At 54.6% G+C, this 17,028-nt stretch overlaps 6 protein-coding genes across 6 annotated transcripts; 3 read left to right on the top strand and 3 right to left on the bottom strand.

Annotated features, from left to right (window-relative positions):
- Window positions 1-317: 317 nt before the first annotated feature.
- Window positions 318-1,112, top strand: BO72DRAFT_407119 (RraA family protein; the record flags this gene model as incomplete). The annotated part of the gene is made up of 2 exons (XM_040942342.1): window positions 318-410; window positions 486-1,112. The coding sequence occupies exons 1-2, from the start codon at window positions 357-359 to the stop codon at window positions 1,110-1,112; spliced, it is 681 nt and encodes a 226-aa protein (XP_040799890.1). The 5' UTR covers window positions 318-356.
- Window positions 1,113-1,657: 545 nt separating this feature from the next.
- Window positions 1,658-4,810, top strand: BO72DRAFT_528926 (uncharacterized protein; the record flags this gene model as incomplete). Its single annotated transcript, XM_040950211.1, has 5 exons — window positions 1,658-1,747; window positions 1,832-1,929; window positions 1,981-2,563; window positions 2,680-3,269; window positions 3,327-4,810. The coding sequence occupies 5 exons, from the start codon at window positions 1,658-1,660 to the stop codon at window positions 4,450-4,452; spliced, it is 2,487 nt and encodes an 828-aa protein (XP_040799889.1). The 3' UTR covers window positions 4,453-4,810.
- Window positions 4,811-7,537: 2,727 nt separating this feature from the next.
- On the top strand, window positions 7,538-9,017 carry BO72DRAFT_155523 (uncharacterized protein). The gene has a single exon (XM_040939265.1). It carries the CDS (start codon window positions 7,753-7,755, stop codon window positions 8,872-8,874), a length of 1,122 nt encoding a protein of 373 aa, XP_040799888.1. The 5' UTR covers window positions 7,538-7,752; the 3' UTR covers window positions 8,875-9,017.
- An 863-nt stretch (window positions 9,018-9,880) lies between these two features.
- On the bottom strand, window positions 9,881-10,525 carry BO72DRAFT_407113 (general stress protein). Its single transcript, XM_040942341.1, has 2 exons — window positions 10,357-10,525; window positions 9,881-10,269 (listed from the first exon to the last, which is right to left on the bottom strand). Exons 1-2 carry the CDS (start codon window positions 10,480-10,482, stop codon window positions 10,084-10,086), a joined length of 312 nt encoding a protein of 103 aa, XP_040799887.1. The 5' UTR covers window positions 10,483-10,525; the 3' UTR covers window positions 9,881-10,083.
- A 902-nt stretch (window positions 10,526-11,427) lies between these two features.
- On the bottom strand, window positions 11,428-13,513 carry BO72DRAFT_432020 (FAD binding domain protein; the record flags this gene model as incomplete). The annotated part of the gene is made up of 6 exons (XM_040943156.1): window positions 13,261-13,513; window positions 12,957-13,200; window positions 12,748-12,894; window positions 12,454-12,689; window positions 12,357-12,397; window positions 11,428-12,301 (listed from the first exon to the last, which is right to left on the bottom strand). Exons 1-6 carry the CDS (start codon window positions 13,498-13,500, stop codon window positions 11,428-11,430), a joined length of 1,782 nt encoding a protein of 593 aa, XP_040799886.1. The 5' UTR covers window positions 13,501-13,513.
- Window positions 13,514-15,082: 1,569 nt separating this feature from the next.
- Window positions 15,083-16,186, bottom strand: BO72DRAFT_512662 (uncharacterized protein; the record flags this gene model as incomplete). The annotated part of the gene is made up of 3 exons (XM_040949442.1): window positions 15,083-15,812; window positions 15,881-15,999; window positions 16,082-16,186. Coding segments are annotated over 3 exons (915 nt in total), but the record flags the coding sequence as incomplete, so codon positions are not given.
- Between the last annotated feature and the right edge of the window lie 842 nt (window positions 16,187-17,028).

Genomic DNA, 17,028 nt, shown 5'->3' with positions numbered 1-17,028 from the left:
TCAATAAAAAGACCATATTACTTGTTCCTGTCTTCTATTGGTCATAGCGCTATACAATAGACATTTCTCAGCTCTAGGTCGAGGTGTGAAGTCTTCATGTTGCATCGCGAAGGTCTACGTCATTTGTACAATACGCGTAATTACCTATGGTTAGACCTACAGTATGCCCGGAGTAGCCCGGGAACCGCGGCTGAACTCTATCATCGGCAAGAACCGATGCATCCATCGGATGGAGTAACCTTTCTCCAATCGGGGATGGTTTAACACTTTCTCTTCTCAATATTCGACCATTTCACCAAATACTCCGCTCTCAATATCCCCAGTGCCCTCACACCCTACACAAAACCACAACCAAAATGGCTCTGCGCTCCGAAACAATCCAAGCCCTGCGGCGGTTCGCCTCCTGCGACGTGAGTACCTATCCCCTCGCACTTGCCCGACATACCCCTCAAACACAGAATTAACCATGAACCTCTTCCTCGAAGATCGGCGACGCCCTCGTCAAACTCGGCGTCCCAAACGGGGGCTACCTCTCAGGCCTCAAGATGTTCTCCCCGGGACTCATGTGCACCAAAACCAAGATCTTCGGCCCCGCCTACACCGTGCGCATGGTGCGCGACTCGGATAAAGCCTCCCCGACCCCGCCCAAGCACTTCGCCGACGCCATCCCGAAGGGCAGCGTGGTGTTCGTCTCCCAGCCGAAGGGGCTGGTCAGCGCCTGCTGGGGCGGGCTGATGAGCACGCGGGCGCAGAAGCTGGGCGCCGCGGGCGTGGTGATCGACGGGCGGTTCCGCGACGTGGCCGAGCACCGGGAGCTCGGCGTGGGGCTGTTCGCCCGCGACGTGAGCATCCTCGGGTCGGCGAGTTTCACGCGCTCGTCCGAGCTGAATGTCCCCGTCACGTATGCGGAGGGGACCGCCGGGGAGAGTGTGGTCATTCAGCCCGGGGACTATATTGTCGGGGATGCGGACGGGGTGGTTGCGGCGCCGGTGGGAAAGATCGAGAGGTGTGTGGAGTTGTGTCAGGAGCGGTTTGAGATTGATGAGGAGACGAGGCGGTGTTTGGAGCAAGGAGAAGAGATGGGGGCGACGATTAGGCGGTTGCGGAAGTGAGTTTGGGGGGTGGATGTGGTGGTGCCTGTAGTCGGGTCACGGCTGCTGGGTGGAATCACTATCTCTGTTTTTTTTTATTTGGGTAGTGTACAGGCCGGATATCATGTATGTTCTGAATAGATTTGGTTTGCTGGTGCACCCAGGTTGAGAATGGTTGGCGTCCTCTGGTATGAGATCGGATAGATCCGTCGGCTGCGCAAGGAGGGGAATATATACTCACGGCACCGATGAACAGTGCATTTCCACAACAACAACAACAGCCCAAAACCACCACTTAGTCTCGTCCTGATATGCAATGCATATTCGAGAGTGTCAGAGATAGTCTTTAGTCCTTGATCACCCGAAATAATGCAGAAAGCCCATTCAGAGAAGGTCTAAGTGAGTAGACAAAGGATAGGGGCTATTCCCCTTCGAGCTACCCCGCACCCCGGATGCTGAGGTAATCAGGCTAGCTCGGCCTCATCGGCACAGGAAGTAGCTGGCCGCTTAATCTTGCATGCTCCCATTTCCCAGATTTTCTTTCTCCGTCTACTGCGTGACTATCAATGAGCCCGAGATCGCAAGATGCGACTGCGCCGACCCCGGCCAAGAAGGTCCGTCTAGCGTGTCGGCGATGCAGAGCTAAACGCATCAAGGTGCGCCAGTAATCCGTGACTCCTCATTGGACACGCCCCCATTATCCATCATCCATCGGCTGCCGGCTAACCCTCCCAACGCAGTGTGATGGCGGCATTCCAGCGTGCTCGAACTGTGCCCGTGCTAAAGAAAGCTGTGTCGATGTCGATGGGCGCAACAATGACATTTCCATCCCACGCGAGTACGTCCATTCGATACGGGTTTACAAGGTTACGAGCTGACGATACATCAGCTATGCCGTACGGTGTCACGCACGGATCGAATGGCTTGAAGAGCAACTCTTGCTTTTAGATCCAGACTTTGACCTCTCCAAGGCACCGCCGGTAGATCAATCGGCGTTGCCAAATATCATCCCACGTAGAACGCCATCGACTACCCCGACGGGGAGTACCGCTATGCACCTACCGTCGGCACCCGGAGAATCAAATACCAGGAAACGACCGTTTGATTCCCTGCATGCGTCGGACTGTGAACTTCTACCGCAAACACCTGCTCACCTACCAGGTACAGAACACGCAGAGTTGCCCGCGTCATGCGTGCAGCAAGCGGCTGAAAAGGAGGCTGCTACCCCATCAGCCGAAGCACGCTCTGTGGCCATGGATTTGGGGATGCTATCACTCCACTCCGACTCGCGACAAAAATACTATCTGGGGTCGTCTTCCGGCCTGTTCTTCACGAAATTGATTGGGGCCGATAGCCCTCTCTCACCAGCTACCTCCAACTCGTCGTACGGGGCGTGGGGGAATTCGAAACGCCGCACTGCCCCAGGACCTTCGCCTGAGGCGTATCGTTTGTTGTACAACAAACTTAGAAGGGTACGCATGCGATCCCGTCCTACCCATTCTTGATAGGAGAAAGAGCGACATGCCTGTTGTTCCTGACAGGGAACCATCCTCGCTGCACACCATAGGCGCTCGCTGAACATTCGCAGGACTTACCTTCGCCCGACGAAGCAAATCATCTGATTGGTATATACCTTCAAGAGCTCCATGTCGATCACCCTTTCCTCCACACCACCTCTCTGTTCAACGCGTACAACGCACTGTGGTTCTGCGCGGAACGCGGGTACCAAGGGAATGTGGACCTCAACGGGTGGCCGGAGGAGATGGAGCCATTCTCATACAACGGGCGATTCGACCAGATGGCTGACGCCGACATGACGCCCATCTCCATCTTCGCCGCCGCGCTCCACGTGTTCATGGTGCTATCCCTTGCGGCGACGATCCTCACGCGGAACAAGAATTTCGAGTACCCGCCCGCCCGGTTCTACGCCATCGCCTCCACGGCCGCAGCCGAGTGCCTGAGCGGCATTTCCGTGACGGCCCTGCAAAGCATCCTCCTGTTCATCGTACAGGGGATGGTGGGACCCACCAATCTGAGCATCTGGACCTTGGTGCATATTGCCATGTCGCATGCGATTGATCTCGGGCTGCATCGGGAGCCGAAAGACGAGGCGGACAATTCGCCCACCGCCCTTGCTTTACGACGGCTGATCTTCTACACCGTCTACAACCTCGACCGGTGTGTTTAACCTGCTGGCTCGTCATTTGTCCCCCCCACTCACTAACTGTATCGTAGATCCATCTCCACAATCCAGGGCCGACCGCTTGGCATCCGCGATGAGACCTTCGACATCCGGCTGCCAGGTCTTAATGAATTCGTCGTCGACGAAACCGCCAGCACCAACGCCAACAGCCACTCGGAGCTGCGCTTCTCCATCCACCGCTTCAAGCTGGACGCATTGATTTCCGAGATCAAGATCCTGCTCTACCACCTCCCCAACCGCGGCACCGCCCTGTCATGGCCGACCGACACGGCCGGAGAACAAGCGCGCATCAAGACGGGTCTCGACCAGTGGCTCGCCGACGTCCGCGCCACTCGCGCCCCCTCGGAGGAGCTCACCACCACCACCACCAGCCTCCACCACGACGAGGACCACATCCTTAAGCACCAGTGCAAGATCCTGAAGCTCGAGGTCCTATATCACGGGGCCATCACGCTGCTCTACCAGCCGTCGCAGGCGTTCCCGTCTCCCACCGCCGCCGCCCTCCTGCACTGCTACCGCAGCTCCCGCGACCGGATCCAAATCTACAACCGCCTCAACACCCAGGAGCATCTCTACTACACGTGGCGCAACATCCACGGAATCTTCGCCTCGGGCGCGACCATTATCTACTGTTTCTGGGCCTCCCCGGAGCTGCAGGCGGTCGTCCCCTTCAAAGAGGCCCTGCAGTGTCTGCGCGTGTGCTCCAACCTCCTCAGCATCGGCGGCCAGTGGTGGCCCTCCGTGCGCCACGGCAAGGAGAACTTCGACCGCATCGTCGACCTCACCGTCGAGCGGTTGAGCCAGAAGCACCACCACCACCACCACCACCAGCAGCTGCAGCTGCACCAGCTAAGTGCGACCGGGGCGAATACGCTGCTAGACCCCACGACCAGCGCAGTCGACGACGGCCTGTTCCAGCCGGCTTACCCGCCGGTGCCGACCGACGGGGTCACCCCCAACATGCAGCAGCAGCAACAAGAGGCAGTGGAGAACCTGCTCGGGTTATCGTCGGTCGCGTGCGATGCCGGGCTCGGTGGCGGCCAGGATCTGGAGATGACGGCGCAGCACGATCCCATTATGGAGAGCTTTTTCACCGAGTACCTGCAGGGCGACTGGAGCTGGGATCCGTTTTCGACGGGGTTGGAGCCGCTGCCCTGACGGTCGGCCGGATAGGAATGCAGTGGACTCGGCTGTACTGTGCCCTACCTACCCTCTCGGCTCGGCGGGCTCCGATCAGATCGCGTCACCACTCGACAGTCTTGTCAATGATAGTGGTAGCTGGGCGGGGGGAAATCCAGATCATTCTGGTCGCAGGGGGAAGAGAAGCCAGGGCGAGTCAGATTCCAGCCTGTCTTTATTGTGCTCTTGTGCGATTACCAAGGAAGTACGCCCTCGAGATTCGATTGGCAACCATTGCGCCTCTTCCGTTATGGCACGAGCACGAAGGGGGAAGAGAGCCTGAAAGACCGGGGGGTTGAGCTCTCCGGTAAAAGCTCGGCCTTGGCTCAGAAATTGGCTCCACAGCACCGGTGGGGTAGCAGCAGGGCAGGGGGGGGGGGCACGCTTGGAAGTTCGAACCCATGCAAATGAGCTCACAATCCTACGCATACTCATACACGATCGCACGGATTCGGACGATACAAGGTGAACGTGAACCGAGCGAGTATCCCGGATAGTCGACGGGGTTCAACGAACAAGCACTAGATAGACTACGTGCTATTGACCGGTTCTACCGGGCTCCGCTACGTCGAAGAGTGAACTGGATAGAAAAGCCTCAGGTCTAGACTCGAGACGCTGAATCAAATCAACGCATCAATCAGGGAAACTACACAGTAAGGTACCTAGTACTCAAGTACTCGAAAGATCCCCTGCATACGATCAGCGACACCAAGAAACAAGATTTTTTCTTTACGCTATAGCGTCAACGGTACTGTACAGTAGGAAGTCTAGAATCGAAAGCTGCCCTTCGAGAGGATCTGCAATGCACCCGGTCAAAGTGCTGTGCTGGGAAACGTCACACAAAAGTGCCGCCGGAGAGAAATTCGCCATCATCAACCTCATCCCTAAAAAAAAAAGGATTAGACTACCTGTCATGACATTTCGATTGCGTTGTGTCGGAACGTGTTGACCAATAACGTTGCGTTAGGATAAGAAATCCGCTGAAGCCTGAGAGATAAAGGGCTTCCCCGTGCTGGCGTGATCTTGGTTGTGCGCGCCCGTTGAAGGACCCGCATTGGGGGAAGTTCCCCGCCTGATCCAACACAGCAGCTACGTAAGGTAGCAAAGTATATCTGATCGAATCCACCTGAGCTCTTCTTCTTCTCTCTTCAAAGTGGGAAGAGAAAACCATCCAAAGCTCTAGAGGATTCGGTGGGCCATCAATGCCCCATTCACCAATTCGAAAGTGCAAGGGTCATGGACCATCGATCAAACTCTCCCGGCTGAATCTATCTGAGAACAAACATCGACCACAAAAGCAAGAAAGAGAAAAAAAAAAAATCTCTAGCTTTGGAGGGATGAAGCATGGCCGGAAACGTCGACCGCCGGGTAACTTATCCGCAGGGCCGCAAGCCAATGGCCGCCTGAGCGCTGAGGCATCCACCACTCGATTGCACGGTCGCATCGCGAATTGACACTGACTGGAAGCAGTGGGAAGTAGTGAAGCATCCGGTTTTCCAAGCAACCCCGGGCCTGTCCTGCTCCATTCTTTTTCTCTCTCTAACTTCACACGGTGTATGCAATATCCTAGTCTGACCCGCACTTGAGGGGGGGCCGGGAGCTGGCTGGCTTCTGGTGGGTGGGTGCGTGAGGGAGTGGACGGGTTACAAGCCGCGAGGAAGAGGTGATCCTACTTACTTATGGTAATTATCTCCACTTTACTTAGTAAGGTACAGTGACTGCTCTCCACTTGCAGATAGATATACTCAGATGCACAGTACTTACTCAGTGCGCGCACACGTAGGAGGCTGTGGGATGTAGCCTCACTAACGGGCAGAGGCAGATCTCCAGGGGGTTGCGCGCGAGGGCTGGGTCTAATTGACGGAGATGATCGATCGCTTGTACTCGCGTGCCTTGCTTTTCGTCATCATGGACTTTTGGCTCCCCCTGATGCTCACCGAGTCATTTTCATCATGAAAAGTCATGGCTTTAGTTAGAATGGAGGGGACGGGAACGGGATCCCGCGAAAAGTCAATGGGAAGAAGCCATGGATGCCATGGATCGGACAAGTAGGACGAGGAGATGGAGATGGAGATGGAGATGGGAAGCATGTAGCAAAAACGTGCGTGCGATGCGACCTTCGTTGAATGATTGTTGCAGATTGCCAGTGTAGGTACTGTACACTGGAGAAACTACTAAAGTGTACAGAATGACGGCAGTGAACGATTGGTCTACTCGACCATGTGAAGCATTCTGATTGGCGGAACAAAGTCCCTGGGTTCGAAGCGGAAGCGATCGGCAGATTTGTCATCAAGTCGGTTGCGTCGAAGAACAATAGGAAAGGTAAGAATAGAATGGAAGCAGAGTAATAGAGGAAGCCATGGTTAGAGTCTCAGACAGTAGGTAGGATAAGCGTATCTCGGCAGAGCATACAGTACGCTTCTAGACAATTCGTTGCATCTGTTTCGGTAGGTACACTCCAGTAAGTACCTACAGTACATCCTTAGTCGGATGAGGCGGGAAGTAAGCAGATCGACTGGAGACGTCATTTCCCAAATCCAAATCCCTCTCTCCCTCCCCGCGATCCAAGATATCAATGGATTTTTGCTGGAGATGGAAACCACTTGGATCCATTGGGTCCAGCCCACCGGAATATTGGCGCAACCAATCATGCACCCTGGATACATCCTCCTTCCCCCTGTCAACGGCCTACTGTAACCATCGTTCGTTCCTTGCACTGCAAAATCTCTCGCGCTCTGCTGTGAGAGCCGATCAACTGCCCATTGAAAATCCCCAATGCGCCTCCCCGGAAATACCCTCCAACACTCTCGCCTGTCTCAACTCTTTTCTTCCTCTTTCTCATCTCTAGTGTCGAAACTAGCTGGCCCGCATGCATCGTCATTGCCGGGCCCTCAGATGGGGGAGTGTGCTTGGTTTCTAATAAAGATGTGTAATACTTCTCCACACCACCCCCCTACAATCCATACTACTCATACTCATACTGCTACCTACCTACCTTCCTACTACATACACCCTTCCTGCTGTCCCACCCTCCATTGAACTTACCTTCCTGCATACTGACTCCCAGTGATCACGGAAAGAACCTTCCTGTCACTATCCTATATAGTCACACAAATTCCGTCACTTCCCTGAGATTGTCTACCCTGTCCCTTCCGGTTCCGCATTTCCTCAACGAGAACACCGTGCAGTGGCAATCATATTGTCTCCGTCCATAAGACCAAAAGTAAAACCTCGAATTGCATCGCGCACCACCTTGCTGTGAAAGAGAAGCATACAGTGATGTCCGTCAATCTCGAACACCCCTCCATGCCAGGGCCCCCGTCCAAGTCCGAAATTACCTGGACCGGCCCAATGCCATTTTTCTTGGACAGCACCATCTCCTCCGAGTTCCTAACGATGCCATTGTTCGATGGGATGCAAGAATGGTCGATGAGCGGGAGCACTCCGGGGGCTGCAGCTGCAGCCGCATCGGGGGGGTTCGACGGGTTCCAACAGCAGCAGCAGCAGCAGCAACAATCACAAAAGCAGGCGCAGCCCTCACCACCGGCGCATCAACACCACCACCACCCGCAACAATCCTACATGAATGCATTTATCGAACCAACCCTTTTCTCCCCGGACCAGCCCATGCCTACCCATGTCCACCACCCCCAACCCCCGCATCTCGCCCCGAAAGAACCCCTCATCGACCCCGCCATGCAACCCTTCGCCGCCAGCCCGACCTCCTCCTACCACGTCCCGATGCACGAGATCACTTCCCGCGGAAGCATCAGCGACCAATCTCAACGCAGCAGCTACGGCAGCATCAGCAGCATCAGCAGCAGCAGTAGCAGCAGCAGCACGACCGGGTACTATGCGCAGCGACGGCCCAGCGAGCCGGTCTTCTCGCCGGCCCACGACGCGGTGGAGCAGCAGAAGCGCGAGCGGTTCCTCGAGCGCAACCGCGTGGCGGCCAACAAGTGCCGGCGCAAGAAGAAGGAGCACACCCGCCAGCTGGAGAGCCGGTGCATGGAGGTGACGCAGGCCAACTCGCGGCTGGATTCGGAGGTCAGCCAGCTGCGCAGCCAGATCCTGGAGCTGAAGAACGAGCTCCTGCGGCACTCCGGGTGCGACGACCCGGCCATCAAGGCCCATCTGGCGCGGATGGTCGCTCATCTCTCGCAGCGCAGTGCCTCGGTCTCGGGCGCCAGCGAGTCCGAGGGGGGTGGCCCGCAGGTTAGGTCCTCGCGGTCGACGCCGCTGTCTCCAGCGCAGCCAAAGATTTTGAAGGAGGAAGTCGAGCAGGACGCTGCGTTCGGGTTCGATGATATGCTTCACTTGCCTAACGCTGGTGGCTCGAAGACCGACGAGCTGGAGGAGGAGAAGGAGGAGGAGGAATTAAAGATGAAGGAGAGTCCGTAATGGTATCCGACCATGCAGCGACTACACTTGTACACGACTGTCTTACGAGTTCTTTTCTGGGATCTGAGTTCGGCCTTCTGCTTTCTGCTTACTTTCTTTGTTGTATCTATTACGTTGGATTGTGCATTATATGTACAATATCGCGCTGTCCTTCGAAATGGTCAATGTATGGAGCTCTGATGGATGGGATATATCGGCTGGGTGTACGGGACAAAGGGGCGGGGGGCTTTACTCATGGCGTTTTAACCAAGCAAGCGCAAGCGGATCGATTCATTGTTTTTTCTACTCAAAAGAACTGCTGGTCATGTGAAACACAAATACCTACTGCTACTACAACTACAAAAAAAAATACGAACAATTTCCGATTGGACGATTTCGAACCAGATTCGAGGAGATTTTTCAGATCAGAGGCAATATCAGCAATTTTCTCACCGGGGAGAAAAAATAATGTCTCGATGTCGAGGGGCAAGCCAGTGAGCGAACACCCGAAAATCTCACGACCAAAAGCAATCCCGAACATTCGCCATCGGCCATGATGTCACGACTGTCGGCTTTACCCGAACAGGCAGGTCATTGTCCCACCACGCGGAGCTTAGTCAGTGGAAACTGGCTTGATGTGAATCCTTTCTCCACTCCACCCTACTCACTCTCACTAACTTTAGCTACGTATGGGGTCGGTTCTGCGGCCAAGCCTGTTTCAACGTCCAAGCTTGCATCCCCAATCTTGCCGTGTTTCACCCGCGTTAGCCTTTCCGTCCGTTCCCCTTCGGGGAGTTTTTTTCGCTGGATGTGGGTTTAGGGATGGTAAAAAGTACGATTCGCGATTTAGGGATTGTCGGGATTTGCGCGATCGACGCTGACTAGTCTAGGAGGGGGTTAGCGGGGGGTTTTTGCTGGGGTCTGTGCTTCTGCGTCTACACCGAGGAGATGTCATGTATGCTAGAAATGGAATTCCTCAAGTACATTGTACTGTATTGGATGTCATTGGTACAAGTTGTTGTTCATTCGTAGTATACATATCCACCACCATTAGCCAACACATTCTCCTCAAAAACGTAATGTACAGTTCCCCGTTCCCTTGGTTTCTGTTCCGCATGACAGGACAATCCATTCACATCATTTCACATCGCAATCGTAGCATCACGTCATAAATTCCGCACCTAGTCGCTCATGCATATACAAGATTGCATGTAGGTGGTTTGGAGCCTCTTACTCCTCGGGGGTGTCGGCGGTGCGCGAGCCGCCCATCCGCCCGGCCTCGCGGGCACGGGGGTCGCCGGGCTCGAAGCTGCCGCCGGAGTGCTGCCCGCCCTTGTGGCCGGCCTCGCGGGCGCGCGGGTCGCCCGGTTGGAAGCTGCCGCTGGAGGCGTGGCCGCCCATCGAGGCAATGTTGCGCTGGATTATAGTTTAGTTATGGACTTGGGGGTGAGTTGGAGAGGCGAAATGATAGAGATAGGGTACGGGGAAGATGCGAAAGCTCACCTGCTTAACCTCGTCCATGCTGGCGAAACCGCCCGAGTGGCTGGATTGGCCGCCCTTGCGGGCGATGTTTTGCACTTCCTCGTGGGGGCGGTTGGAGAAGTTGCCGGGGTTGGTGTTGTGGGCCATTTTGGTGGTTTGGCTGGTAGTTGATGATAATGTTCGTTCGTAGGTTTCTGAGATAAAATTTGGACAACGAGAAACGGGCAGTTGCGATAGCGGTATTTATGCCTGTGAATGTAGTCAATCGAGCAGAGGATGATTTCAATTGATGTCACCCCAGCCCCTATCTTACGTATCCCTACGAGGTGTTGACACGAGGCGATGATGCGGTGGTTGAGGGGAAAGTACGGGTGTGAAGTCACTTTCGACATCATCTCTGCGGGGGTCCTGCGGACCCGACTCTTCCAGAAAAGTACCTAGGACACATTGGGCCCCTCCTTTTCGACAGTGGAAATTACCGCCAATCGATCCAGACAAGTACCGGCAGATCGGTGGGAGGATCGGGGATTTTCGATGGTCCCTGCCCTGCTGAATGTGGTCATCATGATGCGTTGGTGCAGGGAGTCACCGGGGATTGAGTTTTGAGGGACCTGCACTGCGGAGTGGTGGTGTTGGCCAGTTGGAGGAGTTGCCGGGGAAGAGGAGTTAGGGTTAAGTTAGGCCACAAGAGACGAAAGTGTGGAGTGACCGCACTTCATCATGACGGAAGTGGGGCGCTCGCGTGGACCCTGATCTGCGTCTGGAATTCGATGGATCGTTTGATCGGCATCTAATGCTTGTGTCGTGCAGGGTGTGTTCGATGATGAGGCATAAGATCGATACCAGAAATGGTAGGATTCGGCAGTTCGACAACCCATTTGCTGGCTGTATGCATTGCTGGTAAGCGAGCCATGCATAGCCGGTTTTAAAAGAACAGACTCCAAGAGACCAGATTATGTTATGTCCGTGTAGGCTAACATAGTAATCATTGACATTTCATTGATAAGAGATAATCTTTCTGAAAGCTCTTCACCCAAGACCTGTATTTACATTGTAGGCATATTAGCCCTTCGGTACATCACCCCCATCTTCTTACTTGTCTATGAAGACAGAAAAGTAATTCTCTAAATCGGTCACGTCCTCCATGGCCCCTATCCAACCAACATGCTGGTCCGGTCGACAAAGTACCATGCAGCCAGCATTCTTGTCGATCCCATAGCCGTCATGTGCACCCCGACACCCTGGGCTGTATGAGCCCTCGTCCGTGAATACTCTCGTGTAGTCCCATCCCCACGTCTCGTCAAACGGGTGAAACATCTCCGGAAGTTCAAGGAGCTCCACAGATGTGCGCGGGCTCGCATGGATGAGGACCGTCTCCAAAAGCCACCCAGCACGGGTTCCATATCGCTTCTCACACAGACGTGGAAGCAACGGCTGCTGGCTGAAAGTCTTGGCGAACGAATTTAGACGCCCGCGAAGGTCTGCCTGATGAATATCCCCGGCAAATACCAGCAATCTCCACGACCCATCGCTGGGAAGTCTGGTCATCAGGTTGATCGATACGCCTTCGGCATGATTGACCACATAGAACGGATCTATCCGTCTTCCCACTTTGATGTTATTTGCCAAACCTTGAGCATTCTGGTCTGCAACGAGGATATCAGGACCATAGGTCACCCCTAGACCCGATATAAACTCGGAGTACTGATCCCGAACGAATTCAATACGCTTGGCCGCGCCGGTGTCTTTCTCATATGCCCCGACCAACTGCGCATCCAGCTCCAACAATTCCTCTGCCACCGGCCGTCGTTCGGACTCGTATGTCTCTAGTACCCTCGAGCTAGCGGCCCCGGTGATGACCGAACCTAGCTTCCAGACCAGGTTGTATGTATCCTGCATCGACACATTCATCCCTTGACCTGCCTTGGGGGAGTGAGTGTGGGCAGCATCGCCGGCCAAGAATATTCTTGGCATCAGTCAGTGGAAAATCTTGAACGAGACCGAGTACAGGCTTACGTTACCTGTCGTGGGGCCGGAGCTGCTTGACGAGCTGCTGTTTTATCTGTTTCTTGTTACTTGAGGCTATACCGTGGAAAGGGCTGGATGCCATCTACATACCGAATATAGAGAGTACCAGTCACAGTGCTGGTACCTCAACTTGTACGGTTTCAGCAAGCTGTCTGCCTTCCTAACAAGCTCATCGAGTGATGGCTCATGCTTTGTGTCGTGGCCATTGCAGAGCTCCTTGTCGCCCTTCGGATGGATGTAGAACCGAACCAGCCGGTTCTCTCGGGGTGCGGTCATCATACTGCCACGGTCCCCGGAGCTGATCGCACACGATTGACGAATGTCTGCTATTGGATGTCTCAGCATAGCTTTCGTCAAGGTTATGGGATTTCACGATGTACGTACGAAAATCCGTAATAGGCACAATGTCAAAGACCGCCCAGGTCGACTCCCCCAGATTCTTATCGACCGGAACATGCAACTGGTTCCGGGTCCAGCCACGTGCACCGTCACATGCAATTAGATAGCGACAATGAATCGTCTCCGAGCCATCTGGGAGTGTAAGCCACGTTCCAATGCACGAAAGATAAGGTCCCTCCCCGAGAAAAGCTTACCCTGCGCCTTTCCCGACATGACCTCGACGGCAACTTTGTGATCCGTCTCGGAATTGGACTCCGACAGCGTCAATTCCCGTGCTCTGGTCCCGTAATCAACCTGCACCCCCATCTCGTGGAGATAGTCGAGGAAGACCTGCTCCGTAGCGCCCTGGTTCAGCAGCCGCTGATCATACACCGAGCTTCCGGGCAATGACGGGGTCCGTTTGCGCCGCTCGATGTGTCCTGTGCTCTCGTTGATCGCCTTAAAGCCTTTTAATCAGCCCCCCCGCAGCCCAGCTACAGCTGCTGCGACAGTACTCACCCAGTACGCCATCTCCGTATGCCGCACCGACTTCCGCAGGATGGGATCGACGATCCCGAAGCTGTCCAGGATCTCCAGCGTGCGACTCTGCAGCCCGTCCGCGTGGCCCGTCGGCGTCCGCCCGGGCTTCTGGTCGATGATCCGCGTCTGCATTTGAAACTGCGCCGCCCAGCAGGCTGCCATCAGCCCGGCCGGGCCGGCGCCGATTATCAGCAGATCGGTGTAAGCTTCGTTTCCCATTGCTGCATTATGGTGGTGGTGGTGTTGCCGATGAGCCTGTGGCCGAGTTCATGGGGTTTTTATGCGCCCCTAGCGCTCGTATGCGCATTGCATCACCGGTCAAGTGTTACGGTTGCGTTTGAGCGAATACCGGGTCTCAATTCAATTTTCCCGGGCGCGGGGAGATGTTATCCATACCACATGTCGACGTCATTGCATCACCGCCCTATCCGAAACACCTGCCCTCTCTTCTGTGTCTATGAAGTGTGGCTTTGATGTTCAGGATGAGGATTGAGTCATACCCTGTCCTCTCACTTCAGAAAGCTGCTTTTCGCTGCCTACACCCTAGTGCACCTTCACGTCTGCATTATTATGTAATCTTTATGCTTATGCAAACCCAAATGAGCACAATTGGGAAGGGTACGGCCACCAAGCTCATCAGGCAAGCACTTCTTTTGCTGATGATTCTTGCGCAGTGTATTGACTGTATAGCTATTTGTTTCTCGGAATAAATGGATGGGTGGTACAGTATATCGAACATAGCGTTCTAGCCTGAGGCATCAAGAACACGTGACCGTGCAGTTTTATGGAGAACTTAGAAACTGGCTCGGATTAAGCTACCAGCCAATGAGGAAGTAGAGCCCAGCGGCGGGTTGGCATGGCTGTAAATTGAGCTTATCCTACTTGAACTATGAGAATATCTGTGGTTAGATCATGTGATACACAGGTCTATGTATTGATACTGAATCAACCAGGTGAATCCTGTGACTTTTTGTTGTACAGTTTGGTAACATAGATAATCGAAAACCATATCCATTATATATTATTCTAGATTCATCTTCAACAACCCACAAAGATTCAACAGCTTTTATGCTCTGATTCGTAGAATCACAGACTAGGAGAATGCCCCAGTGTCACTTGCCCAAATCGAAATCAGATTAGCTTTGACTCCGCGGTGACGGAACAGCATTCAAACAAGGTCTACGTACGAACCAGATCCTTGCTTATCCGGCTGAAGAGAAGCATTTACAAGATCATATCGATGACCTCCTGAGCGGACCGAGAGTCTCATTTAGAAGCAGGTCATTTAGTCTGAGCCATCTAAGGGATTGTCCTAGAGCCCTGAGAAGCCCCGAGCTTATAGCTTGTAGCATTTCGATGAAGTGGAGGGATGGGCGATATGGAATCATATCTTGAATTGTCCGCTGGTTGGTCGGTTGATGAACTAGCCAAAATATCAAAGTGTGGAATAGTCCGGTAAACCGCCTTGGATCACATGCTCGGATTGCTGAGGACCGCCGACAGACGGCACCGTGTCTTGATACTTGCTTCCTGTTCACTGCAGCAAAACTATGATTGTTCTGCATCAGAATGATACTGATAATGTGATCCCGGTGGTGCGCACAATGAACACACTACCAGATTGTGCTTAATCTCGAACAGTCCTTCGACCAGGACAGATCAAGTACATACACCAAAACTTGTTTCTTCAGTAATTATTGAATGGCCACGTGTCGATCCTAGCTGTCTTTCAACCTGCCCCATATCCCAACAGTGCAGCCTGTTGCCGAGGAGAAACCCCCAACACGCGGCTCATCCACATCCCCGCCGATACCCACGACGCGGGCCGAAAGACCAACGCCTACGCATAAATCTGACGCAATCGCCGAATATTCCTCAACAGGCCAAAATAGACCCATCCCTGCCTGACGAGCACCAATTTCTCTGAGTCCACCGCGGTGAGGACCGTCCCCCCGTACAGAATCAACCGCCCGCGGTCCAGGCTAGTAGGGGCGGTGGCCGCCCCCGTGAAGATGAGCCAGGTCAACGTTTCCGGCGCCCGTCGGATCCAGAACGCCGCGTCGATCTCGGTGATTCGTTGGGTGAGTTGAGTGAGCTCTGCCTGGAGCGTGCTTTCCTCATCCATCGGGGCGTCCGCACGCAGGAGTCGCGAGAGGATTGATGTGGCAAGGCTGCAAAACACGTTGAGCTTGTCCTCAGTGCTGGTGGGAGATGGTGCGGTGGTGGGCTGTGGTGCCCTTTGGGCGGGGAGAAGATCAAGGGTCTGGAGAAGATGGCGCATCTGGTTGATCTCTGCTGCGGTGGCGTCCTCCAGGGTCGGGTGGTCTGCTATTGCCTGCAACTGAGAAATGGCCGCGTAGATGTCGAGGATGTTCTCGGCGGTTGTCGGAGTGAAGATTAGGCCAGTATTGCTGTGTTGGGTCAGGCTGGCGATCACGGACCGGAGTATGGAATGCGGGCGGACGTCGGAGAATGTCAGACAGTCCCAGGCGGGCGGGACGTCGAAGATACAGGAGAAGGAGAGCAATGCCCTAAGAGATCATTAGGTCCGGCGCATACGAGAGTTGTGGAAGGGCCTTTTTGAGCGCTTCAGCCTCACAGTTTGATAACCCCCAGCAGTGGTCCGAGCTCATCCCGCCTCGCCATCGGAAGTGAAAAGAGCATCAAGGTTAGCCCTTTCTGATGCGCAACCGCCGAGTCGATATCCAAGGCGACCATCTACAGGCCCCCCCACATGAGACAAGGGTGGTCAAGTCAGTCAACACATCAAGCAAATGGCGGCTGGCGCGGCGAAACGTACATTATAGAAGATCAAAGGGACCACCGTCCCGATCGCGGCATAATTGAGCTCGACCGTGTCTTTATTGAGGGTCTGATTCAGAAGCCGGATGGCGCAGGTTTGATGGTACAGCGTGACTCGGTTGTTCCTGGTGCCCCGCAGGATATCGATAGACGCGGAGGCGCTGAAGAGCGTGGCGTGGAACAAGGATGCGTTTGCCGTGGCATTACGCATCCACTCGGAGCTCAGATGCACGGCCATGCTATCGGGCTTGGCTACATCGGCGGGGATGGCGACGGAGGTGCAGACTGGGACCCACCGGGGCGAATCTCGTAAGTCTCTCACTTCCTTTTGTAGCCCCAGGTTGGGAATAGGGCTACGCCTACTGCAGACACTTGAAGGTAGGACTTACAAAACTTCAACAGGGTCGGCATATAGCCTTGGACCGGGACGGGCGCTTCCGTCGGGATGCTAGGGCCATGCTGAGGTTGCCCTAGGCCGCTGCGCACGTCTTGCCTTGCTCGGTGACTTCCTCTCGCACGCGTGGAGTCGGTGGAATGGGAATTGTAGAAGCAGCCGAGGCCAAGTCTGTAGGTTCAGACCGATGTCAGTCTGTCATGTACAATATACACGCTTCGAGCCTAGCCTCAGGCGCAGCCTCGCCATGTGTGGTGTGTGGTCAGCCAGACCGGCCGGTAGCCACCTGGCGACGGACTACTCACCTCAGACAGCGGGAACACCCAGGGATGAGTCGATCGCATTTCCTCTTTTGAGCACTGCATCTCACACAAGCACAGGGCGCGGTCTCCCGCACCGAGGGTACTGCATCCGCACGGGCAGCCGCAAACACTGGAGGCGTCGTCCAGGGGTATGAGCACTTTCGGTCGAGTCTAGAACCCATCGATCAATGAGCCTGCCGTCAAAAGCAGATCAAATATACCATAACCGATACGTACTTCTTGCAACGC

Source organism: Aspergillus fijiensis, assembly GCF_003184825.1.
Source record: "Aspergillus fijiensis CBS 313.89 unplaced genomic scaffold BO72scaffold_33, whole genome shotgun sequence".
Lineage (NCBI taxonomy): Eukaryota > Fungi > Ascomycota > Eurotiomycetes > Eurotiales > Aspergillaceae > Aspergillus > Aspergillus fijiensis.
Note: the sequence above shows the minus strand (reverse complement) of the source record. Positions and strands in the feature narration are given on the sequence as shown.

Bases quoted from the DNA above. Each gene is read 5' to 3' on its own strand.
- BO72DRAFT_155523 (XM_040939265.1), top strand. From the start codon at position 7,753: ATGTCCGTCAATCTCGAACACCCCTCCATGCCAGGGCCCCCGTCCAAG.
- BO72DRAFT_407113 (XM_040942341.1), bottom strand. From the start codon at position 10,482: ATGGCCCACAACACCAACCCCGGCAACTTCTCCAACCGCCCCCACGAG. The intron at 10,270-10,356 runs GTGAGCTTTCGC...ACTATAATCCAG, and splicing joins GCATGGACGAGGTTAAGCAG to CGCAACATTGCCTCGATGGG.